Below are 23,066 nucleotides of genomic sequence, written 5' to 3' on the forward strand. Positions count from 1 at the left end.
TATCTTCCGAAATCAACCTTAACCGTTTTGCGCCCGATACCTGCATAACTATACAAAAGATCGCATGCTTCAGTTTAGAGCATAACTGCTAACATAAATTTAATATTAGTACTACGCCACGTGACTGTTTCGACCACGTGGTTGTAAGAGTTTGACTACTATTTAACGCTTTGAGCAATTTTGCATTTATAATTTAATCTCAGTGAACCTTTTATCAGTTACCACTAATTATACTGTTACACTACATTAGAATTAAAGTTATATAAATTTAAAGAAATATATATTTTAATTTGATTATTTTGAGAACTACAATTTTTTACCACAGTGATCTGACAAATGTCAAATCTGACGCAACTTATCAGCTGTGCGCTCGCGTTCGCAAAAGGCGCTTGCACACTCCGCTTGACAGTTATAAATAACTAATTCCCCAGTTTTCAACGCAAATAACTAGATTTTTGCATGACTGTAGCGTAAATCATACCCGCAAAACGACAGCTTAGAGACAGTTTGAAAATGTATTGTTTAAAACAGTATCAAACCGAAAGATAACTGACCTTTTGACTTCGTGCTTCCATATTAATCTTCAAAATACCAGTGGGTAGCGCACATATAACGAACTGAGATTGTTTGTTGTTGCCGCATGCAAAAGCAGCATGATTCGTTTTTCTTCATTTTTGTCGCCGGAAAACTGAGCTTTTTAAGTAAATTTGCCTCCGGAGTAGCTTAAAAAAGTTAGCTCAAGTAAGAGTTTTCCCGCGACAGGCCGGCCGTATTACATAACATGGGGGGCTCAACCTCGAGGGTAAGTAGACCCGGTTCCGGGATTGTGCCGGTGCGTTGTTGTGCAAAACCGTTCTCCGATTCCTCACCACCAGGCAGAACCCAATCCAGGAGATCGAAAGGATCCGGACTTTACACGCTTCAAAGCCCGTGTCGATCGGGTACATATTGGCGGCTTGAACCGAACGTATGACGACTATGTTAAGCGTGCCGCACGCCATCTATTCAAGGCTCAAAACTTTCAGGATGTGATCGTGGAAACGGCCAAGTACGTAACGCAAAAGGGCGTGTAACTGGACTGGTTTGTTACATTTCTTTCTCACACGATCGCTAGTGTCAAGGACGAGCTGTTGCGATTAGGCATCTACAAGAACCTGCGCATCTCCATCGACACGAGTAAAGGCGAAGGGGCAACCAAAAATGGGTATACCGTGTCGTTTGTTGGAGAAGAGCTGTCCCGCATTACCGGCAATGTAGGGGTAGAAGTTGGCCAGAACGATGGAGCAGCAACGACCGGTAAATATCCTTCACAAACTGGCAAATGAAACGCCCTTGCTAATGAACTTCCTTGATTTGTTTCAGAACTGGTCACACCCAATCTGTTCGGCCGCGGAGAACGTTTGAGCTTCAACTTCAGCCGCAGTTACGTGCGCAACAGTGTTTTGAACATGAAGCTCACCAAACCGTTCCTACACACGGCCGTTGGAGATTACGATCCTGAGTAGGTGATAATTCCTTGCACTCGCTTGAAGATAGATGCTCATTCTCTCATTCTCCCGCTTCCACAGGACCTCGCTCACTTTGTTCCGGAACTCGTCCCCGCACCCTTGGTCGAAGTATCGCCTCGAGGACAACGGTTTGCTATTCGATTTCTCCTTCGCAGTGCCCACATTCGGATTCAGAAACATCCTCCAATACGAGCTGGGCATGAAGGAGCTGTTTGCGCTCGACAAGCAGACTCCATTCTTCGTGCGGGAGCACTGTGGGCCACGGCTTGTGTCCACCTTCCGTTATATCGGTCAAATTGATGGCCGAGATGATAGCGTTTTCCCGTCGAACGGCGCGTACTTGAAGGGCACGGTGGAACTGATCGGAAGCCGCATGTCCCAGCTCGGCATTGTTCGGCAGGATTTACACGCGGAGATGAACGTCCCTCTGTTCCTTGGCATGTCACTGCAACTGTGTGGCCGTCTCGGCGCAATTTTACACGACAAAAAGAAGGAATCACTGCCAATTCATCAGCTATTTTTCCCCGGTGGACCACAGACCTTGCGTGGGTTTGAGCTTGCTGGAGCTTGTCCACGTCGGGATGGCATTGCTGCCGGTTGCCAATCGTACTGGGCGACAGGACTGCACTTATGGAGTCCGCTTCCATTCAATCAGTACTTCGGTGGCTTCGGCAATCTGTTCCGGACGCACGCATTCTACAACATTGGCGCGTGTGACTCCTTCACGACGGGTAAGGACCATCAGCGAAGTGTTCCCCGGGACCATTTGTTCATGTTTTGTGATTCTGTTTTACTTCCAGATAAGCTACGCAGTACGGCCGGCATCGGAATCGCGTTCCGGATGGGTCAAAAGGCCCGCATCGAGTTCAATTACTGCCAGCCGCTTTCGTACGAAGTCGGTGACCGCGTGGTGAAAGGATTCCAGTTCGGAATTGGCTACGAATTCGTCTAAAGGAAGCGTCCCAAGGCCTTGCGATCCGTTTAGCCCTACTTTTTATCTTGCATTGCTTTCCGGTTCCTTTAGTCAATGTTATCTCTGTATTGCACCAGTTGCTTTCTCCAATGCATTTCCGTTACAAACGACGCTATTAGCCAGCCGGTCTTGAACCGAGAATCTTTACTTTGACGCATTTTCTCCGTGTTGTCCCGCAGCGCTTACACCAGTCAGTATGTTTAAGTTTTGACCGACGAGTAGTGCATAGATGAAATAAATTTCCAGTGGCGTGAAAGTCAATGGACTCTCCAGCGTATGTGAAAACTGTTTTGATTTGCTTTTAAAGCGTTCATTTAATGCATTACACGCTGCACTTCCACACGCAATAAGTGCAAGCTGCTTGAAAGAAAAAGTTGAACAACAGTGTGGGGAGCGAATGGCGAGTAAAAAATCTGACTTCGAACTTCTTGATCAAAATAGAGTACATTTTTCACGAAAGTAACAGGAGAGCATACCAGTTAGGAGATGACATTTTAAAAAAATTCAATCACTAAAAATTCGTCAACCGCTAGAAAAACGCTTCATAATGACGTTCTAGTACTGAACAACAGATGACGCTGTTTGTGGTCTAAATGTGCTTTCACTATTCGCTCATAGGTGGCGCTACAAAAACGCTTGAAATATTTCGAAAACATGTTGAAATATTTCACAAAATTAATTAGCGTCATCTATGAGTGAATTTTGACAGCATGTGGACTGTGCTATAAAATTTGTGTTATACGAAATATTTTTGTAGCACGGTTTTGGAAAGTCGTTCAATCGAGAAAATTTATCCTCCTGACTGGCATGCTCTCCTGTTACTTTTGTGAGAAACTTGGTCCATCTTGCTCGAGAAATTGGCGGTCAGTTTTTATTATTCTTTATTTAATTTCTTTCGTCTTGTACTAGGTTGTGCTAATGAAAAAGCAATGCAGTTAGGTGATTCTTTCAGTGTCATTCATACATTTTATTTCATAATTTTTAGAGCATTGTTTGTTTATCCAAAACACAAAACAGGCTTACATTTTCCAAACCTCTTTTCTTCTCGAATCGCAAAACTGTGAAGAGGCTAAATGACGAATGTTTGTTTTTTTTTTATTTCGAAACTGTTTTGAAGCTCCGAGATCGTAAACACAGATCGATCGCAAGAAATGCTACCCTGCAACTGTTGCTATTCTGCAGAACCTATTTAATTCATCCAAGATGCTAATGCATATTGTGATTGCACGTTTTGTTGATCTGTTGTAAAATTTGTATAGCGACTCATCACTTGCTTGCATTATCGATAGTATTTGTAATGTTCCTTTGCTGGTTTTCTCAACTAAGAGCTTAGATTAGTATAAATTTTGAAAATTGCGACAGCTCTATTAGCAACCCGCCTGTGTGTGTGTGTGTGTGTGGAATGGGACGCTTACTTCCAAGCACAGAAGACGCGAATTCATTCGATACAAATGAAGAATATCTCCCCACTTTCACAGCAAGACTCTTTTCGCCGGCTCAGGTTATGCAGGTCGAAACAAGCACAAACCTACACACTACACTGCAATACCGGAAACGGTGGCGGAAAAGGGAAAACTCACAATGTGAGAGCTACGAAACCAACCCGCGGTCCTTTCTTTGCTTCCCGCACAGCCGCACTACCTCTATTTTGTACAAATTGCAACGGTGCCGCACTGGGGCGAATATTGCGAAAGATATATTCAATTTTCTCGTGCGTCTCGCAGCGGAAAATGTACAGGGCTCTTAAATAATACATAAATTACGTTCTACATCTCCTATCAACTGCATCGGTCTCATCCACCCTATACAGCTCCGAGCAGGGGTATTTGAAATTTAAAATGTTTTCTGTCGTTTGTTTTCCGGAAACACACACGCGAACGCTAGCTCGTTACAGTATACGGACAGTTACGAGCCCGTAACCGGTACGGGCAGTATATTACAATCGTTAATAACGAAAAAAAAAGAAGCGATAAACTATCGAACAAAACGCTTAAAATAACGCCAGCCAAAAATAAACGAAAATGATAACGACACTCGAACGAAGCGCGTTGCAAAAAAAACAAAAAAACAAAAGTTGAAGAACGTATTCATATTTCTCTCCTACTGGAATTCGCTGCTAAACATCTTAATCGTACAACTAATTCTGTGTTTCCCTGCTGTATATCTTGTGTGCGAAGGTGGCGCCATCCTTCTGATACGATACTGCAATAGGCTCTAGCCGGTAGTGCATGTGCATTATCACGTGGGATCTTTCTAGCCTGCGCTCTTCTACGGGGACGGTGAATCGTACTCCTCATCTGTCGTACCGTACTTGTCCTCTTGAAAGGTCTTTGTGCCGTCGCATCGCTTCACAAAGTCCATCGCTGATTCTTCCAAAGCTTTCTGGATCATTTCCCGCTCCGATAGCTGTCCGAAACCTGCAATCGGAGGCAAATAAGAATCAGCAACCGTACTCAACCGTAAGCGAGTCCGTGTCCGTTGTACTCACTGCCATCATCGGTGTAGGAGGATTCCAGCAGAGATTGATAGAACTCGGACATCGGTGTTTCGTCGCGGGGTAATTGTGGTGCTCCTCTACTTGCCCCACCGCTACCACAGCTTTCTTCTCCGCTATCCCTGGCGGGGGTTGTCGTACTCGAAGTACCCGGAGGCGATGGTGCAGGTGATTTACCTGGAATCAAAAGATGCCATAATATCGTTAGCGTATCCTTCTCGGTGCTAGAACTCGCTGGCCGAGCTTCTTACCGTCTGTGGGACTCTCGGAACGACGGGGACTGTTCGAGGCGCTCGTTGTGCGATTGCTATTTGCCTTGCATTTCTTCGTTTCCGCGTTGCTGGGTTTTTCGACACTGGAAAAGAGAGCGAAACGATGATGAATCGCATGGTCACGTTAATCGGGTACGCGCTGTACTTACGGTGAATTGAGAATGCGTTTTTTTCGCCGATTGCACTCTCCGTTGCAGGGTGTGCTATTGCCACCGGCGAGATTACTGCCGCCGTTCGTGCTCGATCCGTAATAGTACTGCTGCTGTTGCTTCTGCATGGAATAGGACGCACCACAGTCACCGGTAGTGCTGCCCTGCTGTTGCGTGGAAGCCGGTGGTGAGCAACAATCCAGCTCGAACGAGCTATTCTTGGAGCTGGACGAACACGCGCCTCGATCGCTCATATGTCCCGCCGACTGCTGGTTCGCGAGACTGGCGGAAGGTGACTTTCGTAGCTCGAGCAGAAACGAGGAAGCTGCCTGGGAACCGCTCGCGCATGCTGCCATCATTTCGGTTGACGTGATCGTACTGCTGGTGCTTTTGTTCTGGCTGCTGCCACCCCCGCCACAGCCTCCACCACCGATTCGGCGTTTGTTGTCGCGGCACCACTGGGCGTATGATTCGCGAGCGATCTGTTCTTCAATTTCCTCGTTCGTCGCCTCCCAATCCGTTGTCTTTAGCTTGTCCTCGAGCATGGTCTTTTCGATTTCGAGCTCTTCGCTCATGCGCACCGCATCTGCCACATCCTTGATGTCCAGCTCGTCCGGTCGGTAACCAGCGAGACCAAGCCCCACACCTACCGACGCTTTGTACGGATTGATGATGGCGTTATAGTGCGAGCTACGCTGATAAGATAGCCGGAACGGTTCGTTTCCGTTGTTGATTTGCTCCGAATTGAATATATTGGTTGGTTCTGCAACGACAATCAATCGCCCAGCATGGTTAATATTAGTCCTTCTCTAGCACTCTCTCTCTCTCTCTCTCTCCTGCTGGCCCGAAAGGCTCCCTTGACTTACCGGTTTGATAGCAATACAGCTCCACGGATCTGTTATACATTTCAGACATCGCTTGAATTTCTATGTGATTACCGTGCACGTGGTTAGCGCGCTTACGTTCGACATAATCGGCAATGTCTTCGGTTACAAACTGTGCGAAGTACTCTCGATTTTGATACTGAAACGATAATAGCGAACAGGACATTAAAACACCCCCTTGTTAAGTTCAGCATCGGGTTGCTTTCTTGCTTACGATGTAATCCATCGTCTGCTGGCGGATGGCTTCGTGCATATTTTGATCGCCATAAATTTGCAACGAAATTGCTCGGAACAGACACGCTCCATCCTCTTCCATGTCCTGCAGGATGAACCCACGCTCGGACAGGACCTTTGCGAATCCTTCATCGCGCTTCTTCCAATCGTCCGCTGTTAGCTGGGCGTCTTTCTGGTCGATGTACTCATCGCCACTGTTATACCCCGAGCGAACTTCTTCGAGCACGGCGTTCAGGTCGCCTCCTGACGAGCCGTTACCCACCACCCCCTGGTGTCCGGATAGTAATGGGCCGCTCGTTCCTGACGGTTGATGGGTGCTTTTCGGGGAACGACAGCCTCCCGAGGCTGCGGCGTGTGAACTCGAGCTAGAACCGGACTGTTTCTTGCCACTTGCAGACGGCGGCAGAACATGATGATGGTAGCTAGGTGATCCAGTCGTCTTTTCACGCTCACGGCTCTCCCGTTTGTGATAGTGCTCCCGTTTTAGGCGTCCGAGGCTGTAAACCACAACAAGGAGTTCGAGATAAGAATAATGGTTTTTGATTATTGACGAGTTACCTGCTGCATCAACATCACATTGCAAATGTGCGTAGCTAACCCAAGTAAAGGGGCAGTTTAACTATCTTACCGAAAAGGAAAATTTGTGGCTGTTCAATTCAATTCGCCCACCTCAAAACCGCATCAAAGTAACAAACGAACAGGCAGGTTTTCGTTTACTTCGATCTATTGATGTAATACAGCATTTTGACATTAACATGTCATACACTGGTGATTCATTATTATGCATCTCCTATGCATTTTTGAAAGCAAAGCTTCGTCAAAAAATGCAATCGAGCCACCGTCAGAAGAAGACGGTTTTCGAAGCCAAACAAATAAACAAAACACACTAATCATGGCTCTGGCAAGTGCAATGAAATATCGCCCTGCCTGAAACTAGAGGAATGAGAGAGGTCAATACTAAAAATAGTATCTGCTCTGATCTGCTACTGACAATGCATGAATACGGGAGACGAACAGCCAGTCCTTTTTTCGTACCAGTCCAAATAAAGCGACGGAATATCTGTAGAACGAAAAAAAAGGCATTCACCATGCCAGCTCCATGCCACAGGCATATTGCATTTGCCTCGATGATTACGAGTCGTATGGATTTACTTTTTGGATGCTCCCGACGATTTGTTTGTACACGGTATTCTATTTATTAGCTTACATTTGCTTACTGGGACGAATCCCGTCGTAAAATCGTAATAAAAAAAACCTCAAACAACGGCATTGGTGCGAGTTTAGGGATGGGGCGGTTATTCCGAAAACGGAATGTCACAAAGATGGCCGATGGGAAAGAGATGAAAAGCGGGCGATGCATTTGTGAAAGTGAAACAGTTTCCTTCTACATCCTGCTGAATCGAACATTACACGGTGCAGCAGGCAGGATTGGAAACTCTTTGTGGGTGGCGCTGACCACCGTGGCTCTACCGCGGTGAAACGGGAACCGTTGTATCGGAAATCGATATCATATCCATTGATCACACCCTTCACGATTACAACGGAAGGAGTTGGGTTGCCTTAATCCAGTAGTGACATTTTGATGGGAATGTCGCTGCATGCAGCATAAGCATGCGAAAAACCAACGAACGACGTTGGAATGGGGGCCATAGCTTACTTTTTGTGTGGGCTCCTACGGTGACGTACTACGCTGTCATTGTCGAAGCTGTGGGGTGTAAGCACCCGTTTTTCCCTCGGCAGTGCCTGTGGAGGAAACACAGAAAGGTGACACACATATTCACTCTAGCTCATGTGGAGTGATTCTTCCATGTTTTTTTTTTCGTACGCATGTCGTACGCACCAAACCTTCCCTCCTGTCGACCACCACGGTAAGGAACCGCAAACAAATACGGCACCAGACAGGAGGAACTTTGGTGAGTTAGCAAAGCGACCGATATTTACTTGTGATTCCGATGACGACAGCTGATTAAGCACCACATTACGGTGCGACGTTCGGACTCCAGCATTACCCACACCGTGGACGTTCTGAGGCGCACCCTCTTGCGTTTCCTCTTTAGCACTTTTTTGATTGACCACAGGTTTGATAGTCATCGCGGATTTCCGATTTTCACACCATTCAACACCACCGAGTCAATTGATCGGGTTCACCCACTCTCTAGCCTCGATGGCTGCAACTCGTAAGCACACTTTACACAAAGAAAAACGCACTTTTCTAGCGCAGTGAGTTCTTGCCCGAACACTTCCTGCCCCAATCGCACTAATTGTACATGCTCCGACGCAGTGTTACGACGACGACGACGACGACAGCGACAAAGTTTGCTACGATGAACAACGACAACGACAACGATGCATAGAAAAACTCCGCGTTGGAAAAAGCAATACAGCAAGGGCACACAATATTATTGTTTAGCAGCAGCTGGGGCGTTCGGATGTCCAAAACAACGAGTGCGACTGAAACGGACTGATTTTGATGTTTTTCCAGGAATGTTGAATGACAGTGCCTGGCTGCTCGAAATCGTGCGCAGCTGTCGATCACTTGTGCAGTACATTTCGTGTCATTTTTTGGTCAAATTCGAGCAGATTCTACACATAATTCTAAACCCTCATTCATGATCCAGAAAACTTGTAATACGAGTTTATTCATTCAAATGCATCACTGTCCATCCAACGTTCGAAAAACATAGGGCATCGCTACACGCTAGGACCAGAATAATATCGAAACAGCCATCACCAGACATGCCAACGAAACGTACGGAGATTTTCTTTCGCCCACTCGAGCAAACTTCCAGAACAAGCCCAGCATGCTGAAATAAAGACATATTCGTACACATTACAAAATAGCCAAGGACACAAAATGATCTCACGTATCTAACCCTGTCTTTTTCCGGTCAATAATGCTTGGGAAGAGCGATCGAAGATATGTGCAAGTGCAGATAAGTAGTAACAGAACCGACAAAAGGCTTTGAAAGTTGAATAGCGCGCTCTGTAAAGCAAATAGAACTTATAAATCCACTATTGTTACGATATTTTTCATTTGAGAGCTAACCATTTTGCAGTTTAGAAGAACTTATCACTATCTCGATGCCAACCTACACCACGATCCCAACCATCTAGTTTCTAGCAGTGTTGTGTTGACAAAAGTGACGTGAGTTGTGTTTACGTTTGCTCGAGCAGCTTCTGACATCGAGTTGACGGTACACGCTTCTTCAAAACACGGGCTCGAGCAGTTGGGTGAATAAAGCCTTCTTGAAGATCATAACAAAAGCACGTGCGTGCTTTCGCGGTAAATTAATTTACGTTTGTATTGTAAAACAATCAACAAAAATGTCACAGTTCAAAAAAACAGATAGTAAAATATATTCCAAAACCCCGACAGTGTTGTCACAGGACACTATTTACTGGAAAAAGCTAGGGGCAAGTTTCGAACGGTACACGAAATATAAAAACGCAGTAGTTTGAACCATAGCATGTTTTGCTATTTCTTACAGGTGCCTACGTTAGTGAAAGAATTCGGAGCCATCGACTATATCGATTTCAGTCCTGTGGAACCCTATCTATTTGCAGTGACTGCATCGGTTAGGGTGCAGATCTATAATCCCATCACAAAGTTAGTGGTGAAAAATATTACAAAGTTCCAGGAAGCGGCACACGGTGGAGCATTTCGCAAGGATGGCAATTTACTTGTAGCAGGAGATGAACTGGGAAAAGTGCGGCTTTTTGATGTTACCACGAGGACGATCTTGCGATTCTTCGAGGGGCATAAAGCTCCAGTCCACCGCACGTTCTTCACCTGCGACGGTCATCACGTGGCTAGCTTCTCAGATGATCGAACCGTGCGCTACTGGGACATTGCAACGGAAAAGCACTTACAGACATTCTCCGGCCACGAGGACTACATTCGCGCCGGTTGTACGAGTCCAGTTAGTCCTAATATCATCTTCTCCGGGGGATATGATCGCAAAATTCGAATGTTTGACACCCGAGTAGAGGATTGTGTCATGACCGTTGATCATGGTCAGCCAGTGGAGTCATTGGTGTGTCTGCCGAGTGGTGGAATATTCATCAGCGCCGGTGGTACATCCGTCAACGTTTACGATGCCCTCGGAGGAGGGCGACAGATGGCGCAGCTCTCACAACACCACAAAACAGTTACCTGTCTTCAGCTGGCCAGCGATGGTAAGCGTCTTTTCTCTGGTAGTTTGGACCGCCATGTCAAAATCTACGACATTGCGACGTATCAGGTGGTCCACACTATCGATAGTTCGAATGCTATCCTGAGTCTTGGTATCTCAAAGAATGACGAAACGCTCGTCACGGGTATGGTCGACGGGCTGATGGCAATTTATCGACGAGAAGGTGACCCACAGGATAAAGACGACCAGCAAGATAAACGCTCACGCTGGAGGCAACTCCATAACTTCGGACAAGCGCCTGATCAGCAACTGGACCAGTTCCGCTATGAGAGAATGGAAGGATTCGATCGAATGCTGCGAAAATTTGAATACAAGAAGGCACTTGATGCTGCAATGATCCCCAAAATGGTAAACAAATATCCAGAGAAAACGATAGCACTGTTAAAGGAACTGATCCGAAGAAAAGGGTTACATCGGGCGTTAAGTGACCGCGACCACAATAATCTGGTACATTTCATCACATTTCTTATTCGTCACATCGGCAACCATCGGTTTACTCCGGTGGTTGTCGATGCAGCCAATGTTTTGCTCGACGTATACGGCGAGAAGTACGAACAACTTGCTGGTACTTTGTTTGGCGAGGCATTAGTTAAACTGTTGAAAAAACTGAATGAAGAAGAACAGTTGGTGCACGACTTTGAGAGTCTGCTAGGAATGCTTGACATGATTTCGATTGCAGCGGATACAGGCGAACCAGAAAATCTCGATGGCGGGTCTTCGCCGTATGATGTGTCTTTGAAGGCGAAAAATCAAACAATTATAACGGTGGATTGACCATCACGAAAACGAACTAGAGGGTACAAATGCTAAGTGAGTGAACATAAACCAAACAGCTCCAACCCATACTGGTTCTCATTGTTTTCTACTTTCTCTGATTGTTTCATGTCGATTTTCCTTAAACGGGATGAAAATAAAATCGTTTCACACACATAGTCGATGCGAAAATTTTTCAATTATTATTCTTGTCAAACTTTCACTTTCATTTTGCAACAAATATCCGCTTTAACGATGGAAGTAGCAACGTTCGATAGCATGCAGGGAGAAGGGTGGAAGTGTTACTAGAGTTGATATTCCGTTTTCTTGTTCGAGTATAGGAAATAGCTTTTGGTTTTAGATATCGAAAAATAGAGACAACAATTTGCAGTATTATCGTTTATCACCAGAGCGTTGATTGTTAAAGTTTAGTTTGGGAAATGGGAAATGGTCAGAGCTGGCGCCCAACGTGCCGGTTGCCATGATAAGTGATTGTTTCCATTATGCAGTACTCCCACCGTAAGTCCAGAGTTGTAGCAGGCGTAACTATCACAAGGTGAGACATGTTCTTTTCGATGTGCTCACATTGCACTAAGCGATCCAATGCGGGTGTGTGCCTTTGGGAATGTTACATTTTGTGCATTGCAAACCACCATTTGATGTGTTTAGGGGCGTACATGTGTGTGTATGATGTGATTTTATACTGTATTATTTTCTTTTGGGTCCACTTGATTTGTAGGTTCTGCTTCCATTCGATTACGAGTCTATTTTAATCGTTATAATTGTAGCCTTTTCGTCGGGCATCGCTAGTGCAGTACAGGCGCTGTCGGACAGGATGATGCACATTGGAACGCTCAATGGTAACGATATGCCGGAATGGTGGTTCCACAAGCGGTTCGTAACTGGGGTTGTGCCAACGACGACTGCTTTTGATGCGCAGTCCGGTTGCTGTTGTAATGGTAGCTCTTGCGCTGTCGTTCGGCGTGTATGATCGTCTGTTCCTTGGCACAACTAAAACGAGGACGGCGTACCCATGTTGCTCATGCTATTCAAACGAGTAATATCCGCAAGGACTACTTACAGATATCGCGACAGATCCTCAATATCGATCAATGTTGCGTCCTGGCTGATGTGCAGCTCGTCGCGTTCCATCAACAGCTCTACCAACTCCTCGTTTTGTACCTCCGCGTGGCCCTGCAACACGGTGAGGATGGTCTGGAGCTGGTGCACGTTTAGCCGTGTAAGGTAGTACCTGGACAGGCGTCGCTTGTCGGTCGCCAAACTGAGACCAGCTTTTTCGACGGCCGTATGGATGACCCGCGTTACGGGAGATAGTGGCATGCTTCGCTTTTCGATCTACAAAATATCCGCAATCACGTGGAAAGACGGTTAGAGATGCTCAATGCGTGCCATGGGATGCAGCCCTTTACATCCGCACCATATTACCTCCATTTGCATGTGGGCCATGTCCTTCGCTTGACACAGCGCCATCCGCGCCTCGATCTGTAGTTTAGCTTGTTTGGTGAAGAAGTCGCACGTGTCGGTTTCCTGCAGCAACAGTTCGCAGAACGGGTTCACCTTGGGAACTGGAAAAATGAGAAGTTGTGAGATATGTCTGAGCAAAAAAAAAAACCTCTACATTACCTTTTTGGTATTGGTTGACCGGAACGATGCCTTGGCTGCCGGTAGCCTGAGTTACTTCCGAGATCTGAAAAAGTGTATCGTTTTAGTTAGGATCAGTCCACATCTTGAAACTCGCCGGAACTTACCTTTGCTCCTCCTGACGGTGTGGTGTTAACACGTGGAACAGTAGGCACCGAACGTATCGGATAGATCGTTCCGCTTCGATCCACGTTCCACATCATGGAACGATCGTCGGGATAGTCCGTTGAAACCAGTTCGTCCTGGTTTGCTATTCGATCCCCACGGAACGCACTGTCAGTCGCAGTGCAGGACGGTTCCCCTTGAGCAAGATGTTCCAGCGAACAGTAGCGTGTGTTCCGATTAATTTCGCGTTCCGTCGCATCTTCCCGTTGAGCTTGGTTGTTGTCACTATCCACGGATCCCACGGGGCTCGAGTATTGTTGCAACAGGTGGTACTGGTTAGTTGGCGAATGTTCGCTGAATTGGCGTGACCGCGTGATTTGCACGGTTTGGTTCGAACAATCGTCCACCAGATGGTACTGCACTTCGCCGGGACTCGATCCCACACTGTCGGTACTATCATCCGGACTTCCGGCCGTGTCTGCCGGTAACGCGTAGTTGTCACTATCCGCTCCCGGTGCGTGGTATTCGAATTCTCCTTCATCAGACTCCTGCTCCGAGTCATCTGACAGCGTTACGTCCGTTACGGATCCGTAACATCGCGCCGTCTCGTCCAGCATCTGGTCCGGGGAGAGTGCACCGTTACGAAGGAAATTGCTGCTGCAGGTGGCACTGTTCGAGTTGGAGATTGAACCAATGGCACGCTCAACCGCTGGTGACGGTGGTGTTCGATTCCCATCGCCATCCTGATCCTCGTCGTCCTCGTCATCACCCTCGTCTTCGTCTTCATCATCGCCGTCATCGACAACTTCATCGCACTCGGTATAGACTGGGGCGTTGTGATTCTCGCCGTCATAGTCATCATGCCCGAGCTTCGAGTCCTGTTGCAGCAGGTGTTGCTCCTGCAGCTGACGCTGCTGTTCCGGTATTAGGTCAGGCCGCTGGATTGTGTTGGACTGCTCCACTGAAGTCTTCAGAAATTCGTTGGTAGATCCGAGCGCACTTGTACGTAACTCGTAGCTGTGCTGCAGGACGATATCCGGCGGCGTGGAGGCGTAAATGCACGTCGAGTCGAGCTTCTCTTCCGGTCCAAAGAGTGCCGTGGTGGTGGTAAGCATCGGAGAATCGTATCCAGTCGGTATGAGACGCGTACGGGAGCAACGAATCGGCGAGTCCGGCTGGTAGGATTCCTCCGATTCCAGCGTGGTCGTCACCGGCTGAGGGTATGCGGTTAAGGAAAGCATCCCCTGCAGGGAGGCGTCCACCGTTCCACCCACGCAGGAATGCAGGGGCATTTTTTCGCCGCTTTCCTCGCCATCGTTCACCCCACCAAACGAGTTACCATTTTCGTCGCCCACGTCGCGCTCGTCCTGGCATCGCACTTGGCGCTTCATCTCGTTATCGTCCGATTCCGACACGTACGAGTCCTCGTCGTCGTCGGATGGGTTTTCCGAGCTGTAGTCGAAGTTGTCGTCGTTTAGCGTGTACGCGAGCGACTGGAAGCCCGGATAGTTCGGGTTGATGATGCCCTTGCGAATTCTGGTGCACATCTTGATGCGGGCGGAATCTTATTAACCTGCTTTTATTTTTTTGTTGTTGAGTGAAGACCGAAAAACACACAAAGAACCAAGTTGAAGTGGGTCGAGGAAAAGCACCGGTGGTTCATAATCAGAAAACCCGAGTCCCGAGTATGCGCCTCATGGCTGCACAGGTGAACGGAACGGCTTTGTGCCATTTCATTTCCAGCCGTAGTAAAAGAAAACGTAATCGAATAAAAAATGCATAAAAATGAGCTCCAGATTGAAGCGTTTCGCAATGGAAGGAAATTGCAATCCAGCAAACCTAATCAACTGAGCTGTACGCACGGCGAAAACCATCTCACTATGGATTTCAATTGTGATAGGACTTTTTTCCTTTTATCTCCACGATTTTCAATTAAAACTCTCGCCAATGCAACATTCATGAGGCGAAAATCATTCGTGCGTGAAAATTATGCATCGTTGGGTCGTGTGGCACAATTCATTAAACTAAACCAAGCGGAACAGTTGCTTAGAAAATTGTAATTGGTGCGTCCTCGGAAAATCCCATCAGCTCCACTGTAACACACCCAGCCAGCTCCAATTACATTTCAATCGCGTTTTTGTCGGGCCCCTTGCCCTTTCATTGCACAGCCTTCGGCGACGTTCGGAAAAGTCAAAATTCCATTTCAAGGAAGCGACTTTTCCGACAGCCACACATAAATTACACCCCACGCAGCCCACGCCGCTAATAATGTGCCGTGCCGTGCCGCGAGCTCACGTATAATAATGGAAAATTCCCGGGTGCTGGCCGGTGGAAAACCGTACGACACGCGCCGTAAATCTAGCATTACAAAGGGCACAACTCTGCGAACAATGGCACCACGCAAAATTAATGCGCTGTGCGAGCATTTTTCACCGTCAGGCATTTTTCTTCCTTTTCCGGCCGGTTTAAAATACGTTTCGCGAACAGCGTCGCCCCACCTGGAAGCTACTCGAGACGCGAGGACATTCGGTCGATGGTCGAAAAGGCACGTTTATTTATGAGTGACTTAGTGCCCCGAACTAATTCCACTCCAGCCCCCCACAACTTATCGCCGCGTTTTAATTAGATCGGTACGCGTGCACCTGGCCGTGTGTTGCCGCCTCTTTTCAACCGGGACAAAATGTTTATATTATCACGTGCTTTTTTTTTCTTTCTTTTGGCAGCTCAAGTTTCGCACTCGTTTCCCACCTTAGCGATAATGCTATGCAAATCTTGCGGTTCCCAAATTTTATTGCCCAAAACAAGCTTTCATTCGATGCGATAACGACTCATTTTGCCATCCTCCCACTCCCCTGCTCAAAGAAAAGCACCAGGGAGAAAGCCGTAAATTTCGTGCATCCTTGAAACGCTAGGAGCGACGGAATTAAAGCGATTAAAGGTGGCGGAAAATTAGTCACCTACACCGACTCGCTCTGGTGGCATTGGGTGGGACCATTTTCTCCCCGGTTCGGTTGGAATTGGACAGGTGCCACTGCAACGGAACGAGCGAGATGGAGAGACGAAAGACGAAATATAATACCATTACCAGGTCCATCTTTGGGTCAATGAATTATTCAACAGGACCGATTCGGAAATCGGAATGAATTTCGTTACGCCAACACGGAACGGAACGATAAGAACGGTTGGTGTTCTTTATGGCAGAAACGGAAGGCGAATCCTGACCGCCCATCTGGCGCGAGCTTTGGGACAAGTTTTCCACAAACGCAATTTGTCACTCTCCCACGAACGACGGTGTGTACGCGTGCTGGTGGTGTTGGTGACGTTTCATGCCCTCGACCTTCGCGCGACGAAAGCTTTTCGCCCAAAACGAGAAGATTCTTTCCCGCATCAACACCGATGCCTGGCGGTGGCTGGACGATATCGAAACAAGGACGAGTGGAAAACCTCGCACTCGTTGCGCCATGGAACCACGAGGGAGAAACAAATGGAGTGGCCCAGTCCGCGCGCGCGAGAGAGAGAGAGAGAGAGATAGAGAGCCACGACCATGATATAAATAGAATGCAAAGCCAGGCAAGAGCGAAACGAGTTGAAGCCCTTTTTTCGGGCGGTAAGAGATCCTTCCGATGCGTGAAGGAGAAAGCGTAGCGCACGACCGAGAGGTAGAACATGTTTTCCCTGACCTTGAATCAGACGTAAATGCGTTCGGAAATTGAACAACAGCGAGCAACGAGCAGCGAGGAAAAACACCTCCAACTGCACCAGCGTGTCCTGTGCTACGGCATTGCATAAATCACGGCGCCATAGCCACGTCAAGTTCCGTTGCGAGATTGACGGCGCTGTGAAAACAAACATCCAATTAAATTTAAATCCTTTCGTCCGTTAGCAGCCCCATCCTTGGGACTGAAATTGAGCATTAGGTTGAAAAATCAATGGCCCCATTGTGCGGTGGCAATAGCCGTGAATCCGTTGATCCCGTGCCACACCGTACGGTGCCGGTTTGCGGCAGAAATGTCGATGCAAATGGGCCCATAATCGTAACCGGTCATGACCGGCACAGTGTTCGACTGAGCAATCGACCGCAATCGACCTCGACAGTGACGCAAATCACACTACCCGGCCCTTTGTCCTTTGTTACCCGGCCCGCTCTCTCGGAACCCAACCAGGACATCCAACCGTTCGTCCTAATCGAGCGTTCGATCGTCACGATACGCCACCCGTACGCTGAAAGCAAATGGCGGTGCGCGATTAGAGCTCGATGGCTTGTTGTTTCCGCCTTCAGCGTAGAGCGCCTTGTCCGCCTAAGGCGACTGTCAAAATGGGTGCCTCCAAAATGATAGCGACCTTGTGTAAGGCCGCCGTGGTTTGGGGAATTGGATTTTCCAAACCACACAAAGAGTTCCTCCTAAATGTGGCCGGCTTTGGGCAGTCGTTTTCATGTTTGCTTCTCTCTCTCTCTCTCTCTCTCTCTCTCTCTCTCTCTCTCTCTCTATTCCTCCTCTTGGAAATCCCGGAAACCGGAAAAACCACCCCCGGAAGGTGCATTGAACGGGGTCAAGATGCTGACGATGGTGGTGTGGAATGAGCAAGGTGGCGATAAAAATAATTTCCACTGGCGCTGTTCATGCGCGCCTTCGGCCACGTGGGTTCAAGAGGTGTGGGTGTGCAGACGAAGGCGTCCAGAGGGGGTGTTCCGAAAGGACCTAGCCCATTACGCGGCCATCGTTCCGTGTCATTTCGTAATTCGCTTCCTCCACAGACTCGGCGTAACACCGTTCGGACGTAATTGGTTTGGCGTAATTGTTCTGCCATCGGGTTTTCTAGCCTACGGTGGTACTTACGTTCGATGTTGGCTGCTCGTCGTACTATCTTGATCTTGGACACCGATTGTTTGAGTATTTTCGTGTGCTCCACTTCAAAGGCTGATCAATAACTGAGCGATTTTAACAAAGCACCAATTTGGGCAGGACTCTTGGGGGTGAGAATCACGTTCGGTTTGGTGCACTAAATGAATTACATTCGCACTGATCACTGCTCACTGTTCTCGGCCGATGCGGCTCGGTGCCAATGCTCACGAGCAATGGATTGGATAAACTATTCGTTCCAAGTTCGTCCACACGTCGCGGTAGATAAATTCCTCCAGCTCGTGAAAAACGGACGCTGCAGGAGAAACCGTGCGGATTGTGAGTGAAAATTGACCGCCTTCACATTATGAATGGCACGAAAACACGATTAATGCTCGCCCACCGCGTTGCTGCAGCCGAAAACTGTGCGAAATCAGGCTGGCAGGTGTCGCGGGAGCCGTACTGTATAAGGATTCCGTCGTGCGCATGCCCGCGAGCGAGCCGTTTATGGCCCAAAAGAAAACGGGAAAATACCACCCCGTCTGTGCTGAGAGAGCGCGCTGGTTTCCGTGGGGCCGAGAAGTTTGACGTTTTGGGTCGAAACACCTCGATTCCATTCATGAGCCGTGGGCGGTTGTTGTGATTGCTTTGGAACATTACATTGGCAGCTTTTGCAACCCTTGGATGTCAGTCTTTTAGCGGGAATCGCGCCGATTTCAGTAGGGGAATAGTTGCAGCAAAATGTGTGCCACTTCAACATTTAATAGTCAGCTAAATCGGGTAGTTTATGCACAAGTTTTTAATTAATTTTTCTACCCTTTGTCTTGTAGGCCGCTTGACTTTTTCATTCATGCTACTTAGTACTATATACGTTTCACATATATCTGCTGATATAGCTATACTATATTCGAACTGCATTTTATGCATATGTGTGGTCTACTGTAAGCGTGATTTGCATATTCATATCCTCCCTTTTTAAACAAAATAAAACACCACTTGATCTTCATCATCCCGCCAAGTACAGCCGACGTGGTGTCGTGGAAAATAAGCAATATTGTGTATAAGACCCTTTTTTAGGTTTTTTTGCCCGAAATAGCTCAATTGCTGAGCGCACTTTTTGGGCCTTACATTGATGGATGCGAACGAAGGATGGATCTACTTTGCCTCCATCACCAACAACACTGCAATCGGCTGCAATTGGATGGCAATTGGTCTTCCTCAACCGTACGCAGGCCTGCTCGATGCCGCATGATCCTGTAATAGTAGCCCCAGGAACCCCAAAGGCAAGTAAGGAAGCCACAAAAAAAAGTAAAAACGGTAACCGAGCCGTACGCAACTTTTTTGAACATCGAAACACGTTTTCGTGACATCTGTCAGCCGCAGGCCTGTGTCGGTGGAGGCCCTGCTCAGGAGCCAAATTTCCCAATCCATCAAACCCGAAGCCAGACGAGCCCGCTCACGTCCCTGTTCCATCTCATCCCATCTCACAGGCATCTCGTTAGCAACGCATGCGATCTGCAACCGAGCCAATCGGAGCGACGAGCGACCAACGACGAATGGCGAAAGCTCACGGCGAAAGCTCACACCCGTTGGCTGCGTGACGTTACAGCGTTTCCGAGTGCTCTCGAGAGCTTATCGTGTCCATTACCGTCATATTTGCGCTCTCAATCAACGCGCCTCCATCATCCTCCTGGCTGTTGGTCGTTTGCTTCGTCGACGCAGCATCCGACACTCAGTCGGCACTCACGAGATCTCATCGCTCAGCAACGGTCTCGGGCTTGGAACGGTCGCGAGCGCACCATCCGGTGCCAGTTTCGGCTTGGCTCGCAAGGATATTTGGGGCTCGCAAGGACACGCGATCCCGTCCCAGCAGGACTGGCGTTGACGGTTCCTGCCGCCGAATCACACCACGTTCGGCACCGTCGGGTTTTGTTGACAGCTTTTGCGACTCCCGCTTTCCCTCTGGCCAGGTCAGCCGCTCTGGTGACCCTCACCCATCCAACCCCACCGACCGTCGGGCGTGCGTGCGTGCGCGCGCGTGTGTGTGTGTGTACAATTGTGTGGCTTTTTGTGGTCCCGCGAGGACGCGTTCGGGTACGTGTGTGCGTGTGTGGAAGATTCGGTGGAAAATCTTGACTTCCAGCTTGCAGGAGCGTTCAGTGGACCTCCGAAAACTGTCCGCGGTCAGTGCCAGTGGTCCCTGGAATCGGAATACATCGGAGTGAGCCGAAGTGAGTGAGTGAGAGAGAGAGAGAGAGAGAGAGAGAGAGAGAGAGAGAGAGAGAGCGTGAGGTCACATACGCCGAAGAGAAGATGCATTTCCGGTACGCGATTCGCGTGCGATTCCGCTAATCGAGCCATTGTGGTTCGAGCTCAAGGATGCTCGGGCGTTCGGGTGTCAAGTGGTTGTGACGTGGAGGGCGTCCGCATCCTTCGAACTGCCATACCGAGGGCTCCGTCACGTGGGCACCACAGCTCGGGCGTCATTTCGTCCTATCTGGTGGACGACGCTGCCAGGAGGTGCTGAGCTTTTGCCCGACCGCTTCCGGTTCGATGGGTTCGGGGTATTTCAGTCAGGACGGAATTTTCCGCCAAAGGATGGGGAGAAAGTCCTTCAATTCCGATCGAGCCGATGCCGTTGGTGGTGAGGGCTAGGGTTTTTCTAAGGGCTTTTTCCATCGTCGAACGTTCGTTCGTTCGTTTTGCAAGGATGCGTTCCGTCGGGACGAAACCCCGTTATGCGTTGTAAATAACGTATCGATCCACAACGGCTCCCCAGCCTGGCCACAATCCTTAAGGACTGGTCTCCTTTCCAGCCTTCAGCCTGCGCGAAAGCCATCGTGGGGCGTGTGAGTGCGTACTCGCTGCTTGTCCGCGTCCCCCGCCCCCCATCCTCCATCCCTCATCCCTAGTTCAGGCGGGGGGCACCGATGGATGAGTGACGGAAGCCAACCGCGAGCGAGCGAGTGAGTGTGGCGTGTCCTGGGCCGCCAAGCCTGGGTGAGCGAGTGAGTTCGCAACACTTCGCAGGATTTGCCATGGTACCGCGGTGGTACGGACCTAGCGGCGGACCACCGATGCTTACGAGGCGAGAAAGTGAGCCTTATTTCGCTTACGCTTATTTCGCTGGCCGACGCTTACGATGTGCCGGAAACGACGTGTTAATCCACGCGGTCATGCGGCCTTTCGCGCTGTCAAAACAAAAGCACGGGCGACATCACCGGGAGCGTGAAGGGAGATAAAAAAGAGAAGGAGGGGGTGAGAAAGGACTCCCCTGTTCCTGCACCTTCTAGCCCAAAAGCAACCGCGCCTCGATGGACAATGGTTGGTCCCATTTTTTGTTGTTGGTCCTTTTCCAGGCACCATCGAAGGGCGCCGCTTGGGATCCTTGGAACTGGTTGTCCTAGGCCTCGGATCGACCTTTTATCTCGCAGTGTCCGTTCTCCATCCCCGAAAACCGAAGTCACTTTCGTTAATCCGGTCCACCGGAGCGAGAGGGCGGCCCTTGGTCCTTGGGTAGGGTGGAATTTGTACGGTTTGTTTGCTAATTCGATTGGAAATCCGCCCGGCTGCGGAGCCCCGGTGCGTCCTGGGGGAAGCGAGTGAGAGGGAATGCCTGCAAAAAAAAAAGAAAGAAGGAAGCTAAACAAAATGGCCTCCCCTCAATATCTCCAAAGCCCCAAAGTCGTGCCGATTGCTTCTTTGCGTGGCTAAACGTAGAACGCGTCCTGACACCGGACAAGTGGACCCCAGGCTCGGTTAAATGCGTACGTGAGGTGTTCAAGTGATCCCACTCACCCGTCCGGGATCATACATCACCCTCTCTCCCTTCCTGCCCCGTCGGGTTCGACAACCCGAGCTTGCCGACCTCGGAAGTCCTTTAATTGTTTACCTTTCTTCTGCCGTTCGCACCTCGTCGTCCTTCGCCGGATGGTGGGGATGGAAACCGTTTTACCCTTCCGTTTGGGATGTCAAGACCCTCCCCCCCACAGCCCTTCTTCCTGTTCCACCGGGTCCTCATTGTGGCCGGTTCTCGAAAGGACATCCCAGCGAAAAGAGCACGCTTCGGCCCCAAAAATGGCCCCAACTAGGCTCTTTCCCGTGACCGGTGCTTGTGAGTCATTTGTGGATAAAAAGGAAATGGCCACCTCGCCGGGTGTCTGTCCACCTAGCCGGCCATTAATGAGATGGGGTGAACGGGAGGATGGTCGTAGGGTAGAAATGGGCTCGAGAAAGAATGTCGGCCGTAATGCGATATTTCGTATTCCGTGTCGGTTGGAGCCCGGCCAACCGAATATCGTTATCCCAATACTTCGACGAGCACGAAACTTTCCGCTTCGGCCTCTGCACACAGATCCTGCGGCCAGGTGCCTGGGTGTGAGTTGATTTTTTGGGGTTCCGAAGTAACGGCAGCACAGCAGCAAGGAAAAAAAAGAAGACAGAAGCAAGAAGGTAAGCGAACATTAGTTTAGCCCGGTCGGGCTTATCGGCCATCGATATCCGGCGCTCGTCGGAGAAAGGACGGCATCAATGTGTCATTTCGAAGGAGCAACGAAGAGCCGCATCCTGCGCACGAAAAGCAATTGAGATGCTGCCCGTGCCGTCCGTGGCATTTCTTGGGCCGTGCTGCTTTTTCTTTTCTTACTCGCAGCTCTCCGGGGGCGATCATTACAGCCGGGAACGTTGATGGAATTATTGCCCAGTTTCCGAACCGACCCGCCCGAGCGTAGAGCGAGCGCAGAAAAATCTCACCCCCGGAATGGAGGAGAAAGAACGCACGAAAAAAACCCCCCCGGTACACTGGCGGGATGTGAAAAAAAAATGGCCGATAAGTAAGTGTCAATGTGAGATTTGTGTACCCTGTGCGGCCTGCGTGCGAACGTGAGTTGACCGCTGTAAAACGCGCGCTGGTTGTTGATGTAAGTTGCTGCCCCCCACCCACCTCTCCAACCCATGATGCATTGCACGGATGCTTGTGCCTGTGCCTGCGCGCGTGTG

General features: G+C 48.9%; 5 protein-coding genes across 5 annotated transcripts; 2 read left to right on the forward strand and 3 right to left on the reverse strand.

Annotated features, from left to right (window-relative positions):
* Positions 1–660: 660 nt before the first annotated feature.
* Positions 661–2,747, forward strand: LOC128731995 (SAM50-like protein CG7639). Its single transcript, XM_053825154.1, has 6 exons — positions 661–802; positions 876–1,048; positions 1,115–1,296; positions 1,363–1,501; positions 1,569–2,239; positions 2,309–2,747. Exons 1-6 carry the CDS (start codon positions 782–784, stop codon positions 2,458–2,460), a joined length of 1,338 nt encoding a protein of 445 aa, XP_053681129.1. The 5' UTR covers positions 661–781; the 3' UTR covers positions 2,461–2,747.
* A 1,961-nt stretch (positions 2,748–4,708) lies between these two features.
* Positions 4,709–8,605, reverse strand: LOC128731994 (OTU domain-containing protein 5-B). The gene is made up of 8 exons (XM_053825153.1): positions 8,456–8,605; positions 8,172–8,257; positions 6,495–7,011; positions 6,263–6,419; positions 5,397–6,159; positions 5,227–5,330; positions 4,970–5,152; positions 4,709–4,898 (listed from the first exon to the last, which is right to left on the reverse strand). Exons 1-8 carry the CDS (start codon positions 8,603–8,605, stop codon positions 4,750–4,752), a joined length of 2,109 nt encoding a protein of 702 aa, XP_053681128.1. The 3' UTR covers positions 4,709–4,749.
* A 458-nt stretch (positions 8,606–9,063) lies between these two features.
* Positions 9,064–9,640, reverse strand: LOC128731328 (protein kish). Its single transcript, XM_053824437.1, has 3 exons — positions 9,561–9,640; positions 9,388–9,497; positions 9,064–9,318 (listed from the first exon to the last, which is right to left on the reverse strand). Exons 1-3 carry the CDS (start codon positions 9,561–9,563, stop codon positions 9,213–9,215), a joined length of 219 nt encoding a protein of 72 aa, XP_053680412.1. The 5' UTR covers positions 9,564–9,640; the 3' UTR covers positions 9,064–9,212.
* Positions 9,641–9,645: 5 nt separating this feature from the next.
* Positions 9,646–11,502, forward strand: LOC128731327 (U3 small nucleolar RNA-associated protein 15 homolog). The gene is made up of 2 exons (XM_053824436.1): positions 9,646–9,928; positions 10,003–11,502. Exons 1-2 carry the CDS (start codon positions 9,839–9,841, stop codon positions 11,479–11,481), a joined length of 1,569 nt encoding a protein of 522 aa, XP_053680411.1. The 5' UTR covers positions 9,646–9,838; the 3' UTR covers positions 11,482–11,502.
* Positions 11,503–11,672: 170 nt separating this feature from the next.
* On the reverse strand, positions 11,673–14,774 carry LOC128721416 (schwannomin-interacting protein 1-like). The gene is made up of 5 exons (XM_053815168.1): positions 13,230–14,774; positions 13,105–13,168; positions 12,907–13,046; positions 12,542–12,816; positions 11,673–12,471 (listed from the first exon to the last, which is right to left on the reverse strand). The coding sequence occupies exons 1-5, from the start codon at positions 14,772–14,774 to the stop codon at positions 12,315–12,317; spliced, it is 2,181 nt and encodes a 726-aa protein (XP_053671143.1). The 3' UTR covers positions 11,673–12,314.
* Positions 14,775–23,066: the final 8,292 nt, after the last annotated feature.

The sequence above is a fragment of the Anopheles nili genome, chromosome 2, assembly GCF_943737925.1.
Source record: "Anopheles nili chromosome 2, idAnoNiliSN_F5_01, whole genome shotgun sequence".
NCBI lineage: Eukaryota > Metazoa > Arthropoda > Insecta > Diptera > Culicidae > Anopheles > Anopheles nili.